Below are 23,824 nucleotides of genomic sequence, written 5' to 3'. Positions count from 1 at the left end.
GAGCGCTGATCGCCTGGATCTCACAACTCCAAAAACACAAGATAATTTTTTTTAAATGGGCGCTCTCTTTATAAATAAACCACAGATTTGAGCTTTAAACAACTACATTCTCACCTGAAAAAGTCTTAAAACCTCATTTTGTGAGACAATAGTAGTATTTTTAAGATATGCAGCGTTTCTCATCACGTCACTTTACCACATGACAGCAGCAAGCAGGCTCCTGATTGGTTAACTAGACCTGAATTGACGCCAAAGTTAAAATTTTTCAACTCGGGCGTCAGACACGGATTCGCTTCAAACGCGATAGATGCATTTTGCGCGACGCGATGGACCCGATTCTGCCTCATGAGCATCTTGCGCGTTATGTGCGAGTGGTGCTTTTTATGCATTCACGTGTTTGAAGCGAACTCGCGTCTGACGCCCGAGTTGAAATTTTTTTACTTTGTCATTTCGCGCCGCGTTAACCAATCAGGAGCCTGCTTGCTGCTGTCACGTGGAAAAGTGACGTTATGAGAAACCCCGCATCATTGCACTGTCACAAAATGTAGTTTTAAGACTTTTTCAGGTGAGAATGTAGTTGTTTAAAGCTGAAATCTGTCGTTTATTTATAAAGAGAGCGCCTATTTAAAAAATGTATCTTGTGTTTTTGGAGTTGTGAGATCCAGGCGATCAGCGCTCATAACCCCGGCGAGAGCAGCCTTTCCTCGGCCAGTCCTTCTGACATTTGCCGCTGGCTCTGATGTCCTGTAGTGGTTTGTCTTGTGTGGATCTAACAGGCGATCTTTGGTGTCATGAATCTATAATTTGTTGTCTGGCAAATCGTTTTGACTGAGGGCAAAGAGAAGTTTCATAACTTTATTTTTTAAGGATATTTAAATATACATGCAGTGAAGATAATGTAGGCGTTGCCTGGACCACATTTGTGTGGCTATTAATGTTTAATATATATTTTTAATGAAAAGAGGCAGAGTGGTGTTTTATGACATATTTCTCCTGGAGCGCCTTGAACGTGCGTCTATTTCGCTTCAATCGCTCAATTTATTTTGAATGGATTCAAAATGTTCAAGCATCCAACTAGACGCGGTAGACGCGGTTTTGAAGCTGTATTCGCGTTTGGTGTGAACGCAGCATTTAGACAACAACACAGGATTAAGGGAAACTATCATCTGGCACATATGTAGCTCCGCCCCTTTTTCAGCACTGCATTCGTTTTTCCGGTTTGTATTTCCACAGCATGAAGGTAAGATCTTCCGGATTTATGAATGAACTGCTCGTTTTAAAATCTTCCCTGTCTAAATGACATTTGTCATTGACACTTTCAAACGTTACAATGCTCATGAAAACTTACATTAACTCTACAATAAGTAAATCCACTTCAACAGCTAATTACTGTTCAACAGTGAAGCCATAGAAATATTAATATTAAGTTATGAGTGAAAAGAACAAATTACCTAGACGTATTCAAGTAAAAAAATATGTATTATTGCTAAATCAGCCTAAATACATTCATTTATACCAAGAAAATACACTTTTATGGGTTAAAGTAAAAAAAAAAATAGTTCACCCAAAAATTAAAATTCTGTCATAATTTTCTCACCCTCACCCCAAACTTGTATGAATTTCTTTCTTCTGCTGAACACAAAAGAAGACATTTTGAAGAATTTGGGTAAGTTGATGGGCCACAAACTGTTCTTTTACCCGTGTTTTCATGCTTGGGTGAACATTTGAACATGTTTGGGTAATATTTGCAGGTTACCACTTTTTACAGTGTAGTCCTGTTAGCTTCGTATGCTTGTGTTTTCCTAAACAGTTGACAAAATTGGATTTCAAAAGGTCATTAGGGTGTTTGTAAGTGTTATTCAGCAGGGACATTCATTTGTTTTTTAAGATGTTCTTTTGAACTTTTTATTTAAAGAATCTTAGGGGGAAAAACCTGTATTACGGTTTAAAAAAAATTAAACAGCAATTTTCAACATTAATAATCATAAATGTTTGTTGAGCATCAAATCATCATATTAGAATGATTTCTGAAGGATCATGTGACAATGAAGACTGGAGGAATGATGCTGAAAATACAGCTTTGATCACAGAAATAAATTACCTTTTAAAAAATATCCAAGGAGAAAACTGCTATCTATCTATCTATCTATCTATCTATCTATCTATCTATCTATCTATCTATCTATCTATCTATCTATCTATCTATCTATCTATCTATCTATCTATCTATCTATCTATCTATCTATCTATCTATCTATCTATCTATCTATCTATCTATCTATCTATATCTATCTATCTATATCTGTCTGTCTGTCTGTCTGTCTGTCTGTCTGTCTGTCTATCTATCTATCTATCTATCTATCTATCTGTCTGTCTGTCTGTCTGTCTGTCTGTCTGTCTGTCTGTCTGTCTGTCTATGTCTGTCTATGTCTGTCTATCTGTATCTATCTATCTATCTATCTATCTATCTATCTATCTATCTATCTATCTATCTATCTATCTATCTATCTATCTGTCTGTCTGTCTGTCTGTCTGTCTATCTGTATCTATCTATCTATCTATCTATCTATCTATCTATCTATCTATCTATCTATCTGTCTGTCTGTCTGTCTGTCTGTCTATGTCTGTCTATCTGTATCTATCTATCTATCTATCTATCTATCTATCTATCTATCTATCTATCTATCTATCTGTCTGTCTGTCTGTCTGTCTGTCTGTCTGTCTGTCTGTCTGTCTGTCTGTCTGTCTGTCTGTATCTATCTATCTATCTATCTATCTATCTATCTATCTATCTATCTGTCTGTCTGTCTGTCTGTCTGTCTGTCTGTCTGTCTGTCTGTCTGTCTGTCTGTCTGTCTGTCTGTCTGTCTGTCTGTCTGTCTGTCTGTCTATCTGTATCTATCTATCTATCTATCTATCTATCTATCTATCTATCTATCTATCTATCTATCTATCTATCTATCTATCTATCTATCTATCTAGCATCTATCTATCTATCTATCTATCTATCTATCTATCTATCTATCTATCTATCTATCTATCTATCTATCTATCTATCTATCTAGCATCTAATTTATGTTTTGGATGAAATAGAGCATCAAAGTGTTAAACAAATAGCAGAAAGGACTCACTTTAAAGTAGATGAATGAACAGAGAAAAGGTTTGTGCTGAATCAGGCAGGCTGATGTCAACTTCTGGCAAGTTTTCGACCTTTGTTTTTTCTCCTTCCAACTTTTCAGCCCAAATCACAGGACAGACTCTCCATTTTTTATCTGTTTCTATGACGTTCTTTGTAGAAAGATGTCATGTTGCTATTTTCAGCCTTTGTCTCTTCATTACATATTAATTAAATCTGTAGACAATAAAAATATTGTGTAAAATATACTTCATGTAATGAATAAGTGCAGTGTGACTCAGTCTAGGTCATGTGACCGTGTGACCAAACCTCTCCCAGCAGGAGCAGCGATGAGTGATGGAGCGCTGCCGCCACCTGGTGGTTATAAAACAAACATCACAACATAAAACAAACAACACCCACACTACTACTAATACTGCTACTACTAAGAAGAAGAAATACACTTTAATACTTCATAATATTTTGTGTTAAAGTCAGTCAACATTATATGCACAATATGTAAATTTTTTAGGATTAAAATATCCAAAAAAACAGAACAATGTTATCTGTTTTGTTGACTTGTGTACTTACATGATCCCAAATGCTTCCAAGAATGTTTAAATCTAGAGAAAGAAGCAATTTTAACCAGGACACGGACCGTGTCCGTGCGTCGCATATCAATGACAGCATACCCGTGTTAACCGCGATTTCCGGTTTTATTATGTACAGGCCTAGAAACCATGGAAACACCAGAGATGCTTTAATATATTATGTGTTTTATTAGACAGATGAGCGAATGTGTGGATACATTCATCGACAGAAAACTAATCATTGTTATAGCTCAACACAGTTAGTCTTATTGTTTAAATCTGGTTTTCTTGATTTACTGCGAGTGCCATGTTTTAACATGCCTAATATTGATCTAGTTCACTGCAGTGTGAACAAGGGTCTCATAGTAGCAGACGAGCGAACGCACAGAGAAGCAGAATAACATAACTTTTACCACACTCAAATAATGTATGTATATAATATGATAAAACCTAGCTGCATGAGCATGACTGGAAAAAGCGGAAGTGCTCTTCTGCGGCATAATAAAAGCTCTATCCAGGCGTAATCAAGCTACGCCTTTGTTTTGAATAGGTGACCTCTAGCGGCGAAAAATTACATATCGTGGCTTTAAATTAAATTAAATAAAATTCTGTCATGTGTTTTGGATACCTTATACCGGAATTGAGGATGTAAAATAAGATTAAATAAAGTATTTTAATTACATTTAGTTCAAAAAGGGATTCCTCGATACATTTTTCTCACAAAAAATTGAGATCCTAGGTAATATAATTTTTCTGTCGTTTGTAAATAAATAATTAAATGTTTTCATCGCAACTTGGGACGGATATGATGAACAAGGATGAATGTAGAGGTGCTCGCGCACGCATGCGCGCGCCCCCGGCCCTGTCCGCTTCAGCACCGCGTAACGGGTCACGTGACTCAGTCTCCGCTCTCCGCCGCTCCGCATCATCAGCAGCAGAGATGTCCGCGAGCTCCGCGTTCAGCGATGAGAAAGGAGGCTCCTCCAGCGAGCCCGAGTACGGCCACGACCCGGCCAGCGGGGGCATCTTCTCCTCCGACTACAAGAGGTGAGACACACCGAGTCTGTGCGCGCGGTGAACGCTCGCCCCCGGGAGCGGCCCACCGGAGCGTTTAACGTACAGAAAATCTCAGACAGGGCGAGGTGCGCATGCGCGGATGAACGAATGAATCCAGTGGAAAAACAAAGAGATGATAAACACGACGAAGTGTGCGATGAATTCGCGTGACTGGAGTGTGTGTATAGTGTGTGTTGTCCGTGGGTTTGTGTTTCAGCACCGGTGTGTGGACAGCGCTCAGGTCCCATATGATGACTTGTGTGCTGTTTCACACTTCAGTATGACTGTTTTAGTCGTTTATCTGAAGAACTGATTGGTTTTTGTAGGTGATATGTGTATGGCCCTGATTTGTCGTTGTTTTTACAGTTTAAAGACAGCCCTGTGATCTCATTCTCTCGCTATCCTTCAGTCTTAACGTTGCTAGCATCATGTTCACTAGCACAGCTTAGCCTACCTCTTCATCTACATCTGTTTATATTGGTATTTCACACGTTAACCCTGGGTTAATGTTTTTTGAGAACCAAATCTCTGTTCGTTCGTTTCCCAGACCGTTGCATTGATTTGTGTGGGTTGTTTTTGTGAAATATCAGGACACAAATGTGTATAATGACATGGGTATGACACAGGTATTACAAAAAGAGGGTGAAATATGAGGACGTTCCCCATGTCCTCACTTTTCAAAATGCTTATAAATCATACAGAACAAGGTTTTTTTCACAGAAAGTAAACTGCACAGTCTCCTGTGAGGGGTAGGTTTAGGGGCAGTGTGTGTGAGTGTGTGTGTGTGTGTGTGTGTGTGTGTGTGTGTGTGATGGGTAGGTTTAGGGGCAGGGGTAGTGTAAGGGGATAGAAAATACGGTTTTTACGGTATAAAAACCATTACGCCTATGGAATGTCCTCACATTTCACAAAAACAAACGTGTGTGTGTGTGTGTGTGTGTGTGTGTCTGTGTGTGTGTGTGTAACAACCCAAATATAACCTATACAGAACGTTCTCTAATGGTATTTATAGGTTTTGTTTTTATAACCACAATCTAACCTTCACAGAACGTTCTGGGAACCAAAAAAAAATGCTGGTTTTGTCCATGCTTCGCCCTGTTATTCTTTACCCTGGGTTTCTCACTGTTCACCTTTAGCGCCACAATTGGAAGAACACATTTAGAAATGTGAAAATGTTGCTTAACACAGGGGTTTTCAAACTTAATGATGCCAAGGACCCCCAAATATGATGAACCTTTTATGACGGACCCCCTTCCTAAAATCCATCAATATATTTGTATGTATGAAACAAACATTTAAACTGTTAGATAAATAGAAAGAGTGACACTATAAAAACAACATACACTTCAGGCCTAGTAAAAGCCAGCCTTTTTTTAATTTCCATTTTGTATTTAATTATGAGGTTCAAATACTTAATTTTGGTGACTTTTTATACACTAATTTGTGCTGCCGGTTTCTTAACAGGCAATTTTTTGTGCATCAAAAAGCATGCTTATATATTACAATGTTGTCAAATTGCTAACCAAGATCATGTACCACCTTTTTCATGCTTCCCCGAGAAAATGTTGATTTCTCTGATCTACATTTGTGCATTTTAAGACGTTTGAAGGCCAAAAAATTGATGAGGAATTGCTTTAAAAAAGTCAGTGGGCAGTAGATTATTAGTCAATTCCTGCTCTCCCCCTCTCCTCATCTCCATCACTCGTTCTTTTTCTCTCATTCTCATTATCTTGCCCTGTCTCTTTCCCTCGTAAAGCAGTCAAGAAAGCAAACATAGGGTCAATTTATATTTAGAATATGTTTTATTAATCACTTTCTAAGACAAGTTAATTTACTGAAGGCTACGAACGCTAGTTAAATATATATATATCAATTCACAATATGTACACATTCATAATTAATCATTGTATGCCATGAAGAAAAATCCGTAAATGTTTCTTGTCCTCTCACATTGACTGCTGCTAATTATTACATTACATGAAAATGTAAATTATATAGGCCTATTCTCAATTCAAAATTAGACAATTTATTAGTTTGCCTGATTATTTTTATGGGTAGTTTGCCTAAAACAGCTGCCAAATTTAAAATGTGTGGTTTAGCTACATCTTATCTCGCATCTTATCTCGCGTTTTGATTGGTCATCTTAAATATTTTGCCGTTGACGAGCGAGCGTTGACAGACCACAGGCAGCTCACATGAGAAGATCTTGGTGCTGTGCAATATCTTTGCTGCATTAAAAAGTAGTGTTAATACTATATTAGGCAATTATTTCACAACATTTATTATATAGCCTACACATGAATGGAAAAATGCAGAGGTCCGGATTCAAATTATTGGTTCATTACTTAAAGGAACACTCTACTTTTTTTGAAAATAGGCTCATTTTACAAGTCCCCTAGAGTTAAATAGTTGAGTTTTACCGTTTTTGAATCCATTCAGCCGATCTTTGTATCTGGCGGTAGCACTTTTAGCATAGCTTAGCATACATCATTGATTCTGATCAGTCCATTAGCATCTCATTCAAAATATGACGAAAGACACTTTCAATATTTTTCCTATTTAAAACTTGACTCTTCTACAGTTACAGCGTGTGCTAAGACCAACTGAAAATGAAAAGTTGCAATTTTCTACACCTATATGGCTAGGAACTACTTTCTCATTCCTGCGTAATAGTCGCGGATCTTCGCGGCCGTACCATGGCTGCAGCGGCGCAATGATTAGTTGGTATTATACACCTTCGACTTACTATCACAGCCCTTTACAACACACAGAACCATGGCTAATCACACAGGTAAATCCACTACACAATTTGTCGGCTGCAAGCCTGAAACTTTCTCTGCAACTACACGAACTTAGTGCCGTTCACATTGAAAGTTACCTAGCTGGGCTACTTTCAGGCGCTGTAATATCATTGCGCCGCTGCAGCCATGGCACGGCCGCGAAGATCCGCGACTATTACGCAGGAATGAGAAAGTAGTTCCTAGCCATATAGGTGTAGAAAATTGCAACTTTTCATTTTCAGTTGGTCTTAGCACACGATGTAACTGTAGAAGAGTCAAGTTTTAAATAGGAAAAATATTGAAAGTGTCTTTGGTCATTTTTTGAATGAGATGCTAATGGACTGATCAGAATCAATGATGTATGCTAAGCTAAGCTAAAAGTGCAACCGCCAGATACAAAGATCGGCTGAATGGATTCAAAAACGGTAAAACTCAACTATTTAACTCTAGGGGACTTGTAAAATGAGCCTATTTTCAAAAAAAGTGGAGTGTTCCTTTAAAAGAACACTTGTTTATTGCAAAACTTAAATTCTGGACCTTTGGCAGTGAGGGTGGGGTTCATTCGAAATCGTTCGTAAAAATGATTTTTATAATAATAAATCACAATAAATATACGTAAGCAGCGTACATGCTGTGTTAAGAAAATTGCCTTACAACCCCAGTGAGCGAGATAAAGGGGACTATAGTGAGAAAAACTCTCTAGAAAGATACAAAGCAAACATATACAATACTGGAATGTATACGGCAATAAAGGAGAAACATTTATAAATGTTTGGTTAGACTTGAACAATTTTTGCTTTGTCTTTTTATTCTCTGAAATGTTCTGGGGACCGGGACCCCAGTTTGAAAACCCCTGGCTTAACACAGGGTTAAACATTGAAGCTGGCATCGACATCTTCCTCCATTCTACCTCTGTCTCTTGTAAAGATGTGAAGATTATGAAGTCTAGATCTTAAACAGAGATTGCTAATGTGGAGAATATCAAGGCCCTGGTCTGAGGTCATGTGACACGCTCTTCTGTGTTTGTTTGGTGCTTGAAATGTCTGTTTTATTGTTTATCCGAGGTGTTTTTGATGCTTGGATCCAGTGTTGTTATCATCATTAACTAAAACTAAAATGAAATCGATTAAAAATCATTTCGGTGATGAAATAAAACTTACAGTTAAAACTAAAACTGAAATATAAAAATATTTAAAAACTAAACAGAAATATAAAATTAAAAAAAATGACAAAAGTACATACATCACCAAAACTTATAGTAAAATGAAAATATAAAAATAAAAACGGATTCAAAATATTTAATATATAAATAAAATACAATACAGTAAATAATGCTTGGATGAATGTGGCCTTTCATTTAGTTTGGTAATTTCTCTCTCTCAGACAGTAGAGGGAGCCAGACGCACACACATTCTCACATCATTACTTTTATGTCAGTCTGTTTGAATTTGTAGACTAGGGCAGCGTTTCCCAACCACAATCCTGAAGGCACACCAACACTGCACATTTTGCATGTCTCCTTTATTTGACACGCCCATTTCATGTCTTGTGCTGCGTCCCAATTCGCCTACTTATACTACGTCCTAAAAGTATGTACTCTTTTTGTAAAGAAAAAGTACATACTTTTGAGTGTGTAGCAGAAAAGTATGCAAGCTTTGGGACATACTACTTCGTCATCTTTAACGGACTCTGTTGCTTAGTTACGTGAGTCCCATCACCGTTTAAACTGCCCTGTCAATCATCGTCACAGTTCAAATTCAATTTAATTTCCTACCGTATCAGAGAGAAATATAGTAGCACGTTGGTCTGCCATTCGTGGGTCTTTAATGCAGAGACTCCTCTCATGTGTTTGCAAAGTTAATGGCCAAACGTATCATTACAAAAGTTCACAATGCTGCTGCAGGTGAAATGTGGCTAACATTGAATAACTATCTTTTCGTCAGGTTAAATACTGATAATTGCTCACTCAAGCCCCTTTATCTAATCCTCTCTACTTAACCGTCAGACTCGCGTAACCGTCATGTTTGTAGTTTTTAACACTTTTTATCCGTGTTTGTAGTTCTCGCAATGGGTTGTGGGCAATATCAGCCGTTAGAGTGCGCATCGATCTGCACTTCGAATTCTGACCGGAAATAGTAAACCATCCGGGAATCTTTGGAATACTCTTTTCTACATACTACGATTTGGGACATACTAATTCTTTTTTCGAATACTATTTAGTACGGATAGTATCCGAATTGGGACGCAGCATTGGAGTCTCTGATAATAAGATGATCATTTGAATCAGGTGTGTTTGATTAAGGAGACATGGACTGCGTCCCAATTCGCATACTATCCGTACTAAATAGTATTCGAAAAAAGAATTAGTATGTCCCAAATCTTAGTATGTTGAAAAAAGTATTCCAAAGATTCCCGGATGGTTTACTATTTCCGGTCAGAATCTGAAGTGCAGATCGATGCGCACTCTAACGGCTGATATTGCCCACAACCCATTGCGAGATGGACGAGGATTCGATTAGAACTACAAACGTGGATAAAAAGTGTTTAAAAAACTACAAACATGACGGTTACGCGAGTCTGACGGTTAAGTGGAGAGGATTAGATAAAGTGGTTTGAGTGAGCAATTATCAGTATTTAACCGGACGAAAAGATATTTATTCAATATTATCCACATTATATTTCTCCTTCAGCAGCATTGAGAACTTTTGTAATGATGCGTTTAGCCATTAACTTTGCTAACACTTGAGAGGAGTCTCTGCATTAAAGACCCACGAAAGGCAGATCAACGAGCGACTACATTTCTCTCCGATACGGTAGGAAATTAAATTGAAAGTGGGGGATTTGAACTGTGATGATGATTGACAGGGCAGTTTAAACGGTGACGGGACGCACGTAACAGAGTCCGTTAAAGATGATGAAGTAGTATGTCCCAAAGCTTGCATACTCTTCTGCTACACACTCAAAAGTATGTACTTTTTCTTCACAAAAAGAGTACATACTTTTAGGACGTAGTATAAGTAGGCGAATTGGGACGCAGCCATGCAAAATCTGCAGTGTTAGTGTGCCTCCAGGATTGTGGTTGGGAAACACTGGACTAGGGTTCCCTCAAACTCGGTCCTGGAGGGCCACTGTCCTGCAGAGTTTCGATCGAACTCACCTGTGATTTTCTAGTTATTCTGGATAGACATTGATTAGCTTGCTCAGGTGTGTTTGATCAGGGTTGGAGCTAAACCCGGCAGGACAGTGGCCCTCCAGGAACGAGTTTAAGGAACCCTGATGTAGTCAAAGCCCATATCAATAAACCTGACTTTACTACTGCTTAAAAAAATAGTGTGTTTGAATTGAATCAGGGGAACACCATTTAAAAGTTTGGTAAGAGTTTTTATTGTTTTTGAAATGCTCAGAGTCTCTTATGTTCACAAAGGCTGTGTTTATGTAGCCTGACAAGATTCACATCAAGATGTTGGGTCTGGGAACACACCATTGGCAGGGCTCAATCCGAGAGGCGGGATAAATGGTCGTCTTTCAGATTCCCTCTGCACGCAATAGGATAGCGCTACAACCAACCAGAGCGCAATCAGTGGTGACAACAACCACAAGCGGGTTGTGGCTGAGTCCCATGCGGTTTCCCACCTGCGGAGCGAGTTGATAGATTAAACTTTTGCCGTATCCCGTCGGCAAAACTCTGAACACTTTTTAAAAAAAACTTTTTTAACTCTGCCATCATTATAATAAGCCCGCCCACCAACTCTATACACGATGTGATTGGCCTGACCAGAGTTTGGTTTTTCCAGCTCACAAGCTAACGGAGAGTTGCTAGACGACCCTGGCTGCAAATTACATTTGATTAGATTTCTAGGCTAGCATTTATGTAGCCAGGCGAGTCTGATACTGCTCCTTTGGGCTGTGATTATGGGGCGTGTTTTTCAACCGAACCAGGAAAGACCTCAATTGGATAGACCTTCAACCAATCAGAGCAACGGAGCGACGCATAGTTGTCAAATGTCAACAGAACTCAACTGCACACAGGTTTTCCCACGGGCTGTTTTTCCATGTCCGCGGGTTGAAGGGACCCCAATTATGTGATATTTAGACCCTCACTCTAAAAAAAAAAAAGGTTCTATATGGCACCAAAAATGGTTCTTGGCTCGTAATCATAGGGGAACCTTTTTTAGTGCTATATAACACCAATTTTGGTGCTTCAGTGGTTCTTCAGCAGTTCTTCAGAGGTGCTATATAGTACCTTAGTCAAACAACCGGTAAAGAACCGCTGAAGAACCTCTGAAGCACCAAAATTGGTGTTAAAGCACTAAAAAAGGTTCCCCTATGATTACGAGCCAAGAACCATTTTTGGTGCCATATAGAACCTTTTTTTTTTAGAGTGCAGGAATGCGAATTTTAGCAGGCCATCCTGCCAAAAAACACACATTTTATCCCCCAAACAACATTTTTCCGGAGAACCCCCCGGGAAGCTATTGGGCTTGTTTTGGGCTAGTTTTGCATAGTAATTTGGCGGGTTTTGTTGTGAAAACTTGGCATCCCTGTCTGCATGCACGCTGGAATAAGTAGAATCTTTACGATGTTTGCCGGTGTTGTAAAAAATAATTTAAGGATACACTGAGTACTTACCAACACAATCATCATTTCTGAGAGAAATAGTAAAGGTGAACACATATGCAAACAAGTTTAGGATTAGAGCGAATTCAACCCAAGCGCCTTTGATGACGTGATGATTACGTTACTGTTGATCATCTGTCCATCATCGTATAAAGCCCGCCCTGATGATTTGATTGGTCCGAACAGCTCCTGTTCAGACAGAGTCGCTCCACAACTGATCAAGTCCAGACCGAACTTCCCGATGTCAAATGTTGTGGGCGGGGCTAAGTTTGGCTGGCGTCCAGGCTAGCATTTATGATCAAAATGATCTAAAATGTAACTGATTAGTCAAAACAGTACTATTGTGAGTAAGTTTTCTATTTTAATATTCTTTAAAATGTAATTTATTCCTGTGAGCTGTATTTTCAGCATCATTACTCCAGTCTTCAGTGTCACATGATCCTTCAGAAATCATTCTAATATGATTTATTATCAATGTTGGATAAAGTTGTGCTTTTTGTGGAAACTGTGATATATTTTGGCTGTGTCCGAAACTGCCCCATACCCTTAAATAGGGCACTATTTGACAGGACAGCCATTTGTAGTGGTGTCCGAAACCATAGTGGACGTTATCAAGTGCATTCATTCAATCCCACAATGCACCGCAATAACGAGTGTACAACCGATGTACGCTCAACCATATGTAGATTCCACATTAGACCGCTCCAGACACATCGACGAGGCCACCATCTTGAAACGGTCAGTGTGTCGTCACCATTGACAGTAAAGAAATATGGACATAGTGTCCGTGACGTCACCCATAGGATTCTGATGAGCAGTTTTGAAGCGCAAAGTTGGGTCGAGCCGGCCGTTGCCATTTTGGCAGCATGTCACTCCCAGATAACAGAAAATGGGCAAAGAGGCGGGACGTGGGCGGAGCTGAGGTGACACGATGACTGACAGACAGCAGACAAACAGCAATCCACCTGTCACTCAAAGTGGCCACGCCCTTAATTAAGCAGAACTTTAAGGCTTTATATAATGTAAACAAATGAGTTATAAAAAAAATTCACCCCCCTCACAATTGTCATGAAGGGCAAAATTAGCCGTATAGACCAAAACCACAATTTGTACCAGACTGTGAACATGTGTTCTTCTGCTGTAAAGTTGGGCATTTTAACATGGAGCTCAATGAGATTCTGCTCCCTTCTGGAGCCTGTCCCTAGTGGCCAGTCGATGAATTGCAGTTTAAGTCACTTCCGTATGGGTTGCCGCTTGGTCGTCACTCACAGTAAGAATCAATGATGCCACAACAGCTTCTGGTTGTGAATTCTCAGAGATTTAAATTTCCGAAGAAATGGGATAACCTGGCTTTCACGGGTGAGAATGTGTTGATTGGGTTTTTAGATGTATTAAAGATGCACTGTGTACATTTTAGCGGCATCTAGTGGTGAGGCTGCGAAATTGCAACCGGTCACCAGGCGCTCACCCGTTCCTTTCGGAGCACATAGAGAAGCTACGGTGGCCGACACAGGACAAAGATGTTGTCTGAGACAGCAGAGAGTGACTAGCGCTCTATAGAGCAGTTTGTCCATTTAGAGCTACTGTAGAAACATGGCGGCACAAAATGGCGACTTCACTGTAAGGGGACCCGCGGTGTATGGAGATAGAAATGCCTCATTCCAAGGTAATAAAAATAGAACGCCTCATTATGTTAGGTCTTTATTAGGGCTGGGCAAAAAAACAAAGATTTTTCGATTAATCGTTTTTTAAAATGTGGTCGATTCAAAATCGATTCTCATGGCCAAGAATCGATTTTTTCAGTCGATCCTGCCCGGTATCGCATATATGCTTGTCGTTAAGATAAAATCGAATGGCAATCGCATCTAAGGAAGGCACGCAAATAACAGAGATAGTGACGAAATATGAATCAAAGCTCAGATGCCCCTGGAGGAAAAAGCCTCCGGTCGGCTAAATCGCAAGAAATGATTGTCCTTTACTGAAAATTGCTGAAAATCATCCAATATCCTTTTTATGTGTTTTAGAATAAGTGTATCAAATTATCCAAAAAAACTAAATTGTATTGTATTTAACATAATTGTATGCATTTGAGATATAGAGATGGGTTCTGTTTTAAAGTAGGCCTACCCAAGTGTACCTGTAACGTACTGCTCCGAGACAGAGGTTGAGAATCCAAATGCAGCTTTATTTGTAAGGGGTAATCCACAATCGTAGTCAAAAACAGGCAACAGGTCATACACAGGCAAGCAGTCCAAACAGGCAAACAATCCAAAACCAGCGACATGAAACCAGGGAAACGCTCAGAAATGCAGTTTACAACAAAACAAGACTTCGCAGTTAAAGACAGTGTGAACATGGTTTATATAGGCTGGGGTAATGAGGTGATGAGACACAGGTGCAAACAATGAGGGATGATGAGTCCGGGCAAAGGATTATGGGTAATGTAGTTTATGATGAAGTGACAAGTCCGGGGTGGAGTGCCAGTCTGAAGTGGAGTGCCCTCAGGTGGTTCTCATGGGCACTCACACTGGTGAATTGTGACAGTACCTTAAATAAAAAGAGTTTAATGTACAGATTTGTGGCTCTTAATTTATTTTTAATTACCCACTTGTAAACTTGTTCACTGTTCTTTTTTATAAATATAGTAGCCTTTTTGAATTAAATCTATATTCATTGATTTGAATCGAAATTGAATCGAATCGGAACATCTGAATCGATACCCAGCCCTAGTCTTTATACACCACTGAAAACATACTTACAGTATGTATATTATAATGCAGTTTCCTTCAATAGATTCTCATACATATTACACACTGCACCTTTAACTGAATATTAAAGTTATTCATTTTTTACTATGGTACTTTTTAATGTTTTTACTTTTACTATGGTAACTTTTTAATGTCGTGTTAGCTGGTTATCTGTCTATTGCAGATATTAGATATTAATCTAACTACGGTTGCTGCATACGCTCAATCAACTTGCTCTCGTGTGTTCACAAGGACCGACTTAATTGTTGTTACTGAATAAAGCTTTAAAAAAAAACTAAAACTTAAAAAAACCTTATTGTTGATATAAAAAATGTATCTATCTCCGAGTGTTCACAGACCGGCCTTGACCTTTCCAACATGGTGGATGGCTTCTGTATAGCGGCCCATAGAAACATCCACTAATGAGGCATCTATGTATAAATCTATGCGCTCAACAGGTAGAGAATACCCATAATGCAGCGCATGTTATTATAAAGGAAAATCGTTATCCGGACTAATGAATGACTTCACTTCTACAGCTTTCCTGTTTTGAGGATGTCATCAAGGCCATACTAATATTAACCAATAATATAATAGAGTTTTAACATTTTGCATCCTTGATTATTTCCCACTTAATAGTTCTCAGTATGTACATGAAATACACTGTGAAGGCGTTTTCACGCCGTCTTTATTGTGAACGAGGGAAAAATAAATATCTTTCTCTCTGCATAATCATCACTTTCTGATTTCTGCTCTGCTGTCACAGAGCTCTGACACTGTTGTTCTGCAGGTTCGCCTGTGTGTGTGTGTGTGTGTGTGTGTAATGTCAGTTCGACTGGTTCCACGGTAAACATGAAGACGAGCGATCCTCGCATGCTGTTGCCTTGGCAACAAGCCCCTATGATGTGCTACTGTACAGCTCTCCATCTCTACTCCGTTAACAGCTGAATTAACAGAGAAGCAGAGACGCTAATCTATAGAGAATCACGCTCAAATATTCATGCGCTTGCTGGGGATCAGACAAACAGACTCTGTGTGTGAGTTTAGTGAGATTTGGGGTTTCTGATGCAGGGGAATGTCTCTTTTAGAGGTCTGTGGCTTTTAGCACTGCAGTGTGAATTCTGCGTCTGTCTGTGAATTCGGCTGTTCCCTTCTCCATGAAGGGCTCAGAAACGCCACGTTAGATGCTGAAAATAAGAATCGTACTAATGCAAATGAATGGAGAGAATGACAGTGATTCGATTTGAACAAGATGTGTCAAACAGAAGGAAAGTGATTCCACCCGAATCGGACCTGATTCAAATGAATCAAAGTGTATTGGACAATGACAGTGAATTGATTTGATCAAACTGTATCAGACAAAAGGAAAGTGATTCGACCTGAATCAGATTGATTCAAATTAATCAAACTCTATTGGACAGAATGGCGGTGAATCAATTTGGTCAAACAATCAGACAAAAGGAAAATTATTCCACCTGAATTGGACTGATTCAAATGAATCAAACTGAATTGGACAGAATGACTGAATCAATTTGGTCAAAATGTGTGAGACAGAATGAAAGTGATTCCCCCTGAATTGGACTGATTCAAATTAATCAAATTGTACTGGACAGAATGACAGTAAATCGATTTGATCAAAGTGTATCAGACAGAATTAAAGTGATTTGAACCGAATCAGATTGATTCAAATTCATCAAATGTCATAAAGAATGAAACTGAATCATTTAATCAAACCGATTTGGACAGAATGAAACTAAATGGAACTGAATCAGATGGGTTCAAATGAATCCATTTGTATTGGACCCAGTATGACAGTGAATTGAACTGAATCAGATGGATTCAAATGAATCAATTTGTATTGGACCCAGTATGACAGTGAATTGAACTGAATCAGATTGATTCAAATGAATCAAACTGTATTGAACAGAATGAAACTGAATCAAACTAAATCAGACTGATTAAAATGTAATCAAACGTAACTATATCAAACCCAAAATGACAGTGAATCGAACTGAATCATGCTGATTCAAGTGAATCAAACTGTGTCAGACGGATTGAAACATAATCATTTTAATTGAACTGAACTGGACAGAATGAAACTGAATCGAACTGAAGCAGAATCATTCAAATGTAATAAAACTGTATTAAAAAGAATTTCAGTGAATGGAACTGAATCATACTGATTCAAATGAATCAAACTGTATCAAACAAACAAACCAAACCATTTTAAATCAAACTGAATGAACTGGACTGAATGAATCAACTCTAATTGAATCAAACTGTATCAAACAGAATGAAAGTGAATAAAATAAGCAAATCAGTCTGATGTAGTTTAATCCAGTTTCACGAACTTGTTGAGCTAGACAGACGGTATGTTTGGTATACAGTTCTAGCATACTGCTTACTAACTAGTAGTAAATACTACATGCATATGTAACCCCTCCTGTTCGAACCGCCCGCTCTAAGCGGGACTCGAACCCGGGTCGGCCAGCATGAGAGTAGGACGCTCTTTGAGATCAGGGGAGTGAGTTTTACTCACACAGCAACTACTCTGTTACAAAGCAGACTATTTTTAATAGCATGTGAAAGGTATATATTATGCAACTGTAAATAATAGTATCCAACATTGTTGTCACATGACCTGGTCTTGTGCCTGTTTAAAGGAACACTCCACTTTTTTTGAAAATAGGCTCATTTTACAAGTCCCCTAGAGTTAAATAGTTGAGTTTTACCGTTTTTGAATCCATTCAGCCGATCTTTGTATCTGGCGGTTGCACTTTTAGCGTAGCTTAGCATACATCATTGATTCTGATCAGTCCATTAGCATCTCATTCAAAAAATGACCAAAGACACTTTCAATATTTTTCCTATTTAAAACTTGACTCTTCTACAGTTACATCGTGTGCTAAGACGAACTGAAAATGAAAAGTTGCAATTTTCTACACCTATATGGCTAGGAACTACTTTTTCATTCCAGCGTAATAGTCGCGGATCTTCGCGGCCGTGCCATGGCTGCAGCGGCGCAATGATTAGTTGGTATTATACACCTTCGACTTACTATCACAGCCCTTTACAACACACAGAACCATGGCTAATCACACAGGTAAATCCACTACACAATTTGTCGGCTGCAAGCCTGAAACTTTCTCTGCAACTACACGAACTTAGTGCCGGTCACATTGAAAGTTACCTAGCTGGGCTACTTTCAGGCGCTGTAATATCATTGCGCCGCTGCAGCCATGGCACGGCCGCGAAGATCCGCGACTATTATGCAGGAATGAGAAAGTAGTTCCTAGCCATATAGGTGTAGAAAATCGCAACTTTTAATTTTCAGTTTGTCTTAGCACACGATGTAACTGTAGAAGAGTCAATTTTTAAATAGGAAAAATATTGAAAGTGTCTTTCGTCATTTTTTGAATGAGATGCTAATGGACTGATCAGAATCAATGATGTATGCTAAGCTACGCTAAAAGTGCTACCGCCAGATACAAAGATCGCCTGAATGGATTCAAAAACGGTAAAACTCAACTATTTAACTCTAAAGGACTTGTAAAATGAGCCTTTAACATTAAGCTAGTAGCATCCAGCGTTAATCATTGATGCACATTTTAAAGTAAAAATGTTAACATTTAGCAAATGGATAGCTATCATAGGCTATTGTGTCACACTCACACACACTCAAGACAACATGAATGTCTGCGGTTTATTTAGCATTCAAAGCAAACAACATCCCAAGGAGGGGGGTTTTCCTGTGAAAAGCCTTTTCTCAGAGCAGCGTTTCTAGCTGAGTCATATCACAGGGAGAGGCAGCCGGCCGTTGCAGAAAATACGATGGAAAAGAGGACGAGGGACAGAAAAATGTGCCAGAGAGCTGGGAAAGAGTGATGGTGTGAATGAAAGGAGAGAGAGCGAGCGAGCGAGGGGAGGGGTTAGGTGTTGGTGGGCGGGGTTTAGCTCTGCTCAGGGATCAGAGGAGTGTGTGCAGCATCAGTCGCTCTGAGCAGGATGAGAACAGCTTTTGCTGTCGCCTCCCTTCTCGTCTCCTCACGCCACAGACGGAAAAGACGCAGAGCTCTCCACATCTGCACTGGGTTGATGGAAACAGCTGGCAGCTGAAGACCAAACCTGAGGATTCAGCACAACAGGCGGTTTTACGTGCTTGTACTTGGGAGGGTTTTTTTCTTGGTCTACTGTTGCTTTTGAGACGGATTCTACAGGTGTGAGCGTTTGACTCCTCAAGAAGCAAAAACAAAGAGGATCTTAACAGGTGCAAAAGTTTTGGGACTACCTTGACGATGACCACCATGCAGAAGTTGCTCCAGCTGCCGGTGAACGCCGTGAACATGGTGAAGAGCGTGCAGGCGGGCGGTCAGGGGGAGGAGGAAGCTCTCAGTCCGGTGCTGACGCCCGACAGCGGCCCGCAAAACTGGTACAACGCCGTCCAGCCCGAAGAACTCCGACACCTGAGATCCGGGGGGACGGGCGGCGGGGGAGGGGGGGAGTGGATTGAGGAGCGATCCACACAGGAGGAGGGGCTTACCAGCGTTCAAACGCAACCCTTACGGTATGACAGCACACGAGTGAGGCGATGGACAGCTGTGTGAAAGATGCTCTTTCAAAGATTCGTTTTAGCCACTTTGTCTCATGTTATTAGATACAAAAATGAGCACAAGATATGAATTTGGTTTCAAATTGACATGTTAAATTTGAATAAATTAGCGTGGCTCATTTAATTTGGTCTTGGAAGAATTTGATGACTTGGAAGAATTTGATTCGATTTAATTTAAAGATTTTGTAAACTTTAATTGTATTTTGAAAATTAAATATCTATGTAAAATGTAATATATATATATATATATATATATATATATATATATATATATATATTAGATTTTTTGACAATTAGTCACTTATAATAAATAAGAAATTGCTAGTAAATTTCAAGAATGATAAAAAAATGGCAAGTAACATGTTGAATTAAACATAAAATATTGAAGTAGAAAGACAGATAGTATTTTCTTGTAAAACTTACTCTTATAATCTTTGTTTTATATAATTAAAATGTACAATGTAATAATAACTATTAACTATAGAAATATATATATATATATATATATATATATATATATATATATATATATATATATATATATATATATATATATATATATATATATATATATACATTAATAACATTAATATAGCTCATATCATTTGGTCTTGGAAGAATCTGATGACAATTTTAATTTAAACATTTTGTAAACTTTAATTGTAATTTGAAAACTAAATATCTATGTAAAATGTAAAATACAAATATTTTAGATTTTTTGAAAATTAGTCACTTATAATAAATAATAAATTGCTAGTAAATTTCAAGAATGATAAAAATGGCAAGTAACATGTTGAATTAAACATAAAATATTGAAGTAGAAAGACAGAAATAGTATTTTCTTGTAAAACTTACTCTAATAATCTTTGTTTTATTTACAATTTCCAAAAAATAATTTTAATGTACAATGTAATAATAACTATAGAAATATATATAGACATTAATATAGCTCATATCATTTGGTCTTGGAAGAATCTGATGACAATTTTAATTTAAACATTTTGTAAACTTTAATTGTAATTTGAAAATTAAATGTCCATGTAAACATAGCTCATATCATTTGGGCTTAGAAGAGTTTGATGATTACATCTGTGTACAGTTTACATATACGTAAATAATTAAAATGATAAATATATATCATCATATGTGGTTTGATGAGAAAATGTCTTTCTAAGATCGCAGTCATTTGAGCACAGTTTTAAACATTATTGAAATCTCTTTTTAAAACTCTTTGAGTGACATTGCTGTCTCTGAGAAACAACTGAGATATTAAAGCGATCTCATCTGGATCTTCTCTACACGTTGTTGTACTTCTTGAGCTGAGGGTTTAGCCGTTTAGCTGTAGTTGTTGTAAGAGTCACTTGTGCTCGTACAGCGACACCCGAGTGAGTAGACTCTCACTGAGATCTTCCTCTAGTCCAGAACTGTTGGCAGAGACTCTACAGAGTATCAGAGATTGTGTCCAGATATCTCTTCAACAGGCTGTAAGAGAGAGAGAAACCCTGTGGAGTGTTGAATTATGAATACCTTTAATAATATGCAGCTCAAAGTGTCTCATGCATGAAGAAGGAGATGAGTTATATATTGCAAATCAGATTCTCTGCAGGGATCATATATTCCATTATATATGGTCATTACAGGCTAAAAATGGCTGTACATTTACATTAGATAAATGTTCCTCTCATTCAAAAGGCAGATGTGAATGCTGGGACAATGCATCTCTAGTGCTTTGTGCTGTTGAACATAATAACACATGTTCTTGTGTTACTGTGACTGTAACAAGTGGATGCTCGAGTTTCCTTCAAGTACACTAAATAAAATTTTTTATTATTCACAGCTACTGTAACTTTAAACCAACAGCAATTCATTTTTTGAATGTAAATTATCCTTAAAAGCGTCAAGCTGGCGTATATGTAACAAACGTTGGCCAGTAAGAGCTGTGCGTGTAAACCTCACTCCCCTGGCCTCAAGAGGCGCTAGCGACTGATGCTAGCGGCTGCGGTCTTTAGCATCCTTGTTAGCACACCTGCCTCCTATTATTCAAATCCCGCTCGGAGCAGGTCGAGTAGGACCGGTTACATTTGGTGCCGTGACCCGGATGGGAGTGAGGTTTAGGGGTGTGAGTGTTAGCGGTTGCGGTCCTTGTTAGCGCATCCGCCTCCCACAACGGAGACCTAGGTTTGAATCCCGCTCAAAGCGGGTTGAGTAGGACAAGTAACATTTGGTGCCGTGACCCAGATGGGAGTGAGGTTTAGAGTGGTGAGTGTAATGAACGTTGGCCAGTAAGAGCTTTGCATGTAAACTTCACTTCCCTGACCTCATGAGATACGCTAGTGACTGATGCTAGCGGCTGCGGTCTTTAGTGTCCTTAGTTAGCGTGCCTGCTTCTCACGACGGAGATTACGGTTCGAATCCCACTTGAAGCAGGTTGAGTAGGACGGGTTACATTTGGTGCCGTGACCCGGATGGGAGTGAGGTTTAGGGGGGTGAGTGTAATGAACGTTGGCCAGTAAGAGCTTTGCATGTAAACTTCACTTCCCTGACCTCAAGAGACGCGCTAGTGACTGATGCTAGCGGCTGCGGTCTTTAGTGTCCTTTGTTAGCGTGCCTGCTTCTCACGACAGAGATTCCGGTTCGAATCCCACTTGAAGCAGGTTGAGTAGGACGGGTTACATTTGGTGCCGTGACCCAGATGGGAGTGAGGTTTAGAGTGGTGAGTGTAATGAACGTTGGCCAGTAAGAGCTTTGCATGTAAACTTCACTTCCCTGACCTCATGAGATACGCTAGTGACTGATGCTAGCGGCTGCGGTCTTTAGTGTCCTTTGTTAGCGTGCCTGCTTCTCACGACGGAGATTCCGGTTCGAATCCCACTTGAAGCAGGTTGAGTAGGACTGGTTACATTTGGTGCCGTGACCCGGATGGGAGTGAGGTTTAGGGGGGTGAGTGTAACATAGGCCTGTAAGAGCTGTGCATGTAAACCTCACTCCCCTGATCTCAAGAGGCATGTTAGCGACTGTTGCTAACAGCTGCGGTCTTTAGTGTCCTTTGTTATAGCGCCTCCCACGCCAGAGACCCTGGTTCGAATCCCACTTGAAGTGGGTTGAGTAGGACGGGTTACATTTGGTGCCGTGACCCAGATGGGAGTGAGGTTTAATTCAATTCAATTCAAATTTATTTGTATAGCGCTTTTCACAATACATATTGTTTCAAAGCAGCTTTACAGAAAGTGCATTTCATAGATGTACAGTAAAAATGTTATAAAGACAATGTTAAAGAATAATGTTCGAAAAAGTTAATCAATCGTGTATTAATTTAGGCCATAACAACGCTGGCGTTGAGTCGTCTCTTCACAGGCGTGGAGTCGTCTCACAGGTGTCGAGGCATCCGAAGTCTCCATGAGAGGCTGGATACAAACTGGAGCTGATGAACTATTTACCTCGGGACTAGTGTCCCGAGATAACAACAGAAAAGCAGATGGGAAATGATTAGCGAAGCTGCTGTTCAGAATATTATATTTATGCTTTTGATCCGATTTAACTGTAGTATAAAAGGATAATTATAATGTGAATGCTTGGCTAAAGAGATGCGTCTTTAATCTAGTTTTAAACTGGGACAGCGTGTCTGAACCTCGAACTATATCAGGAAGACTATTCCAGAGTTTAGGAGCCCTCCCTCCTTTAGTGGACTTAGATATCCTAGGAATGACCAGAAGCCTCGAGTTTAGTGATCTTAAAGAGCGCGATGGATTGTAGGGCGATAGAAGATCCGTTAGATACACTGGAGCTAAACCATTTAGGGCTTTATAGGTTAGTAGCAATAGTTTGTAATTGATACGGAACTTCACAGGTAACCAGTGTAGAGATGATAAAATTGGTGTTATATGATCATATTTTCTTGACCTAGTAAGAACTCTAGCAGCCGCGTTTTGGACTAACTGTAGTTTGTTTATTGAGGATGCAGGACAACCAGCTAATAAAGCATTACAGTAATCTAATCTCGAGGTCATGAATGCATGAACTAACTTTTCTGCATCAGAAATAGATAGCATGTTACGTAGCTTAGCAATGTTTCTAAGATGGAAAAATGCCGTTCTTGTAACATATGAAATATGATTTTCGAATGTCAGGTTGCGGTCAAATATAGGGGGTGTAGGGGGGTGAGTGTAATGGACGTTGGCCAGTAAGAGCTGTGCATGTAAACCTCACTCCCCTGATCTCAAGAGATACGCTAGTGACTGATGCTACACTGTAAAAAAAAATCAGGTCTCCACTTGAAAATTTTCTAGTGACCGATCACATCGAAAATTTTC

General features: G+C 39.1%; 1 protein-coding gene across 1 annotated transcript in view; it reads left to right on the top strand.

Annotated features, from left to right (window-relative positions):
• The first annotated feature begins 4,611 nt into the window (after positions 1-4,611).
• Positions 4,612-23,824, top strand: part of ap3b2 (adaptor related protein complex 3 subunit beta 2) — a 64,538-nt gene continuing 45,325 nt past the window's right edge. Inside the window, exon 1 of the mRNA XM_079809566.1 lies at positions 4,612-4,752. Coding sequence (XP_079665692.1) covers positions 4,646-4,752 — 107 coding nt within the window. The 5' untranslated portion in view covers positions 4,612-4,645. The remainder of the gene's footprint in view (positions 4,753-23,824) is intronic.

The sequence above is a fragment of the Gobio gobio genome (assembly GCF_949357685.1).
Source record: "Gobio gobio genome assembly, chromosome: 25".
NCBI lineage: Eukaryota > Metazoa > Chordata > Actinopteri > Cypriniformes > Gobionidae > Gobio > Gobio gobio.
The sequence above is the reverse complement of the archived record's forward strand: the minus strand, read 5'-3'. Positions and strand labels throughout refer to the sequence as shown.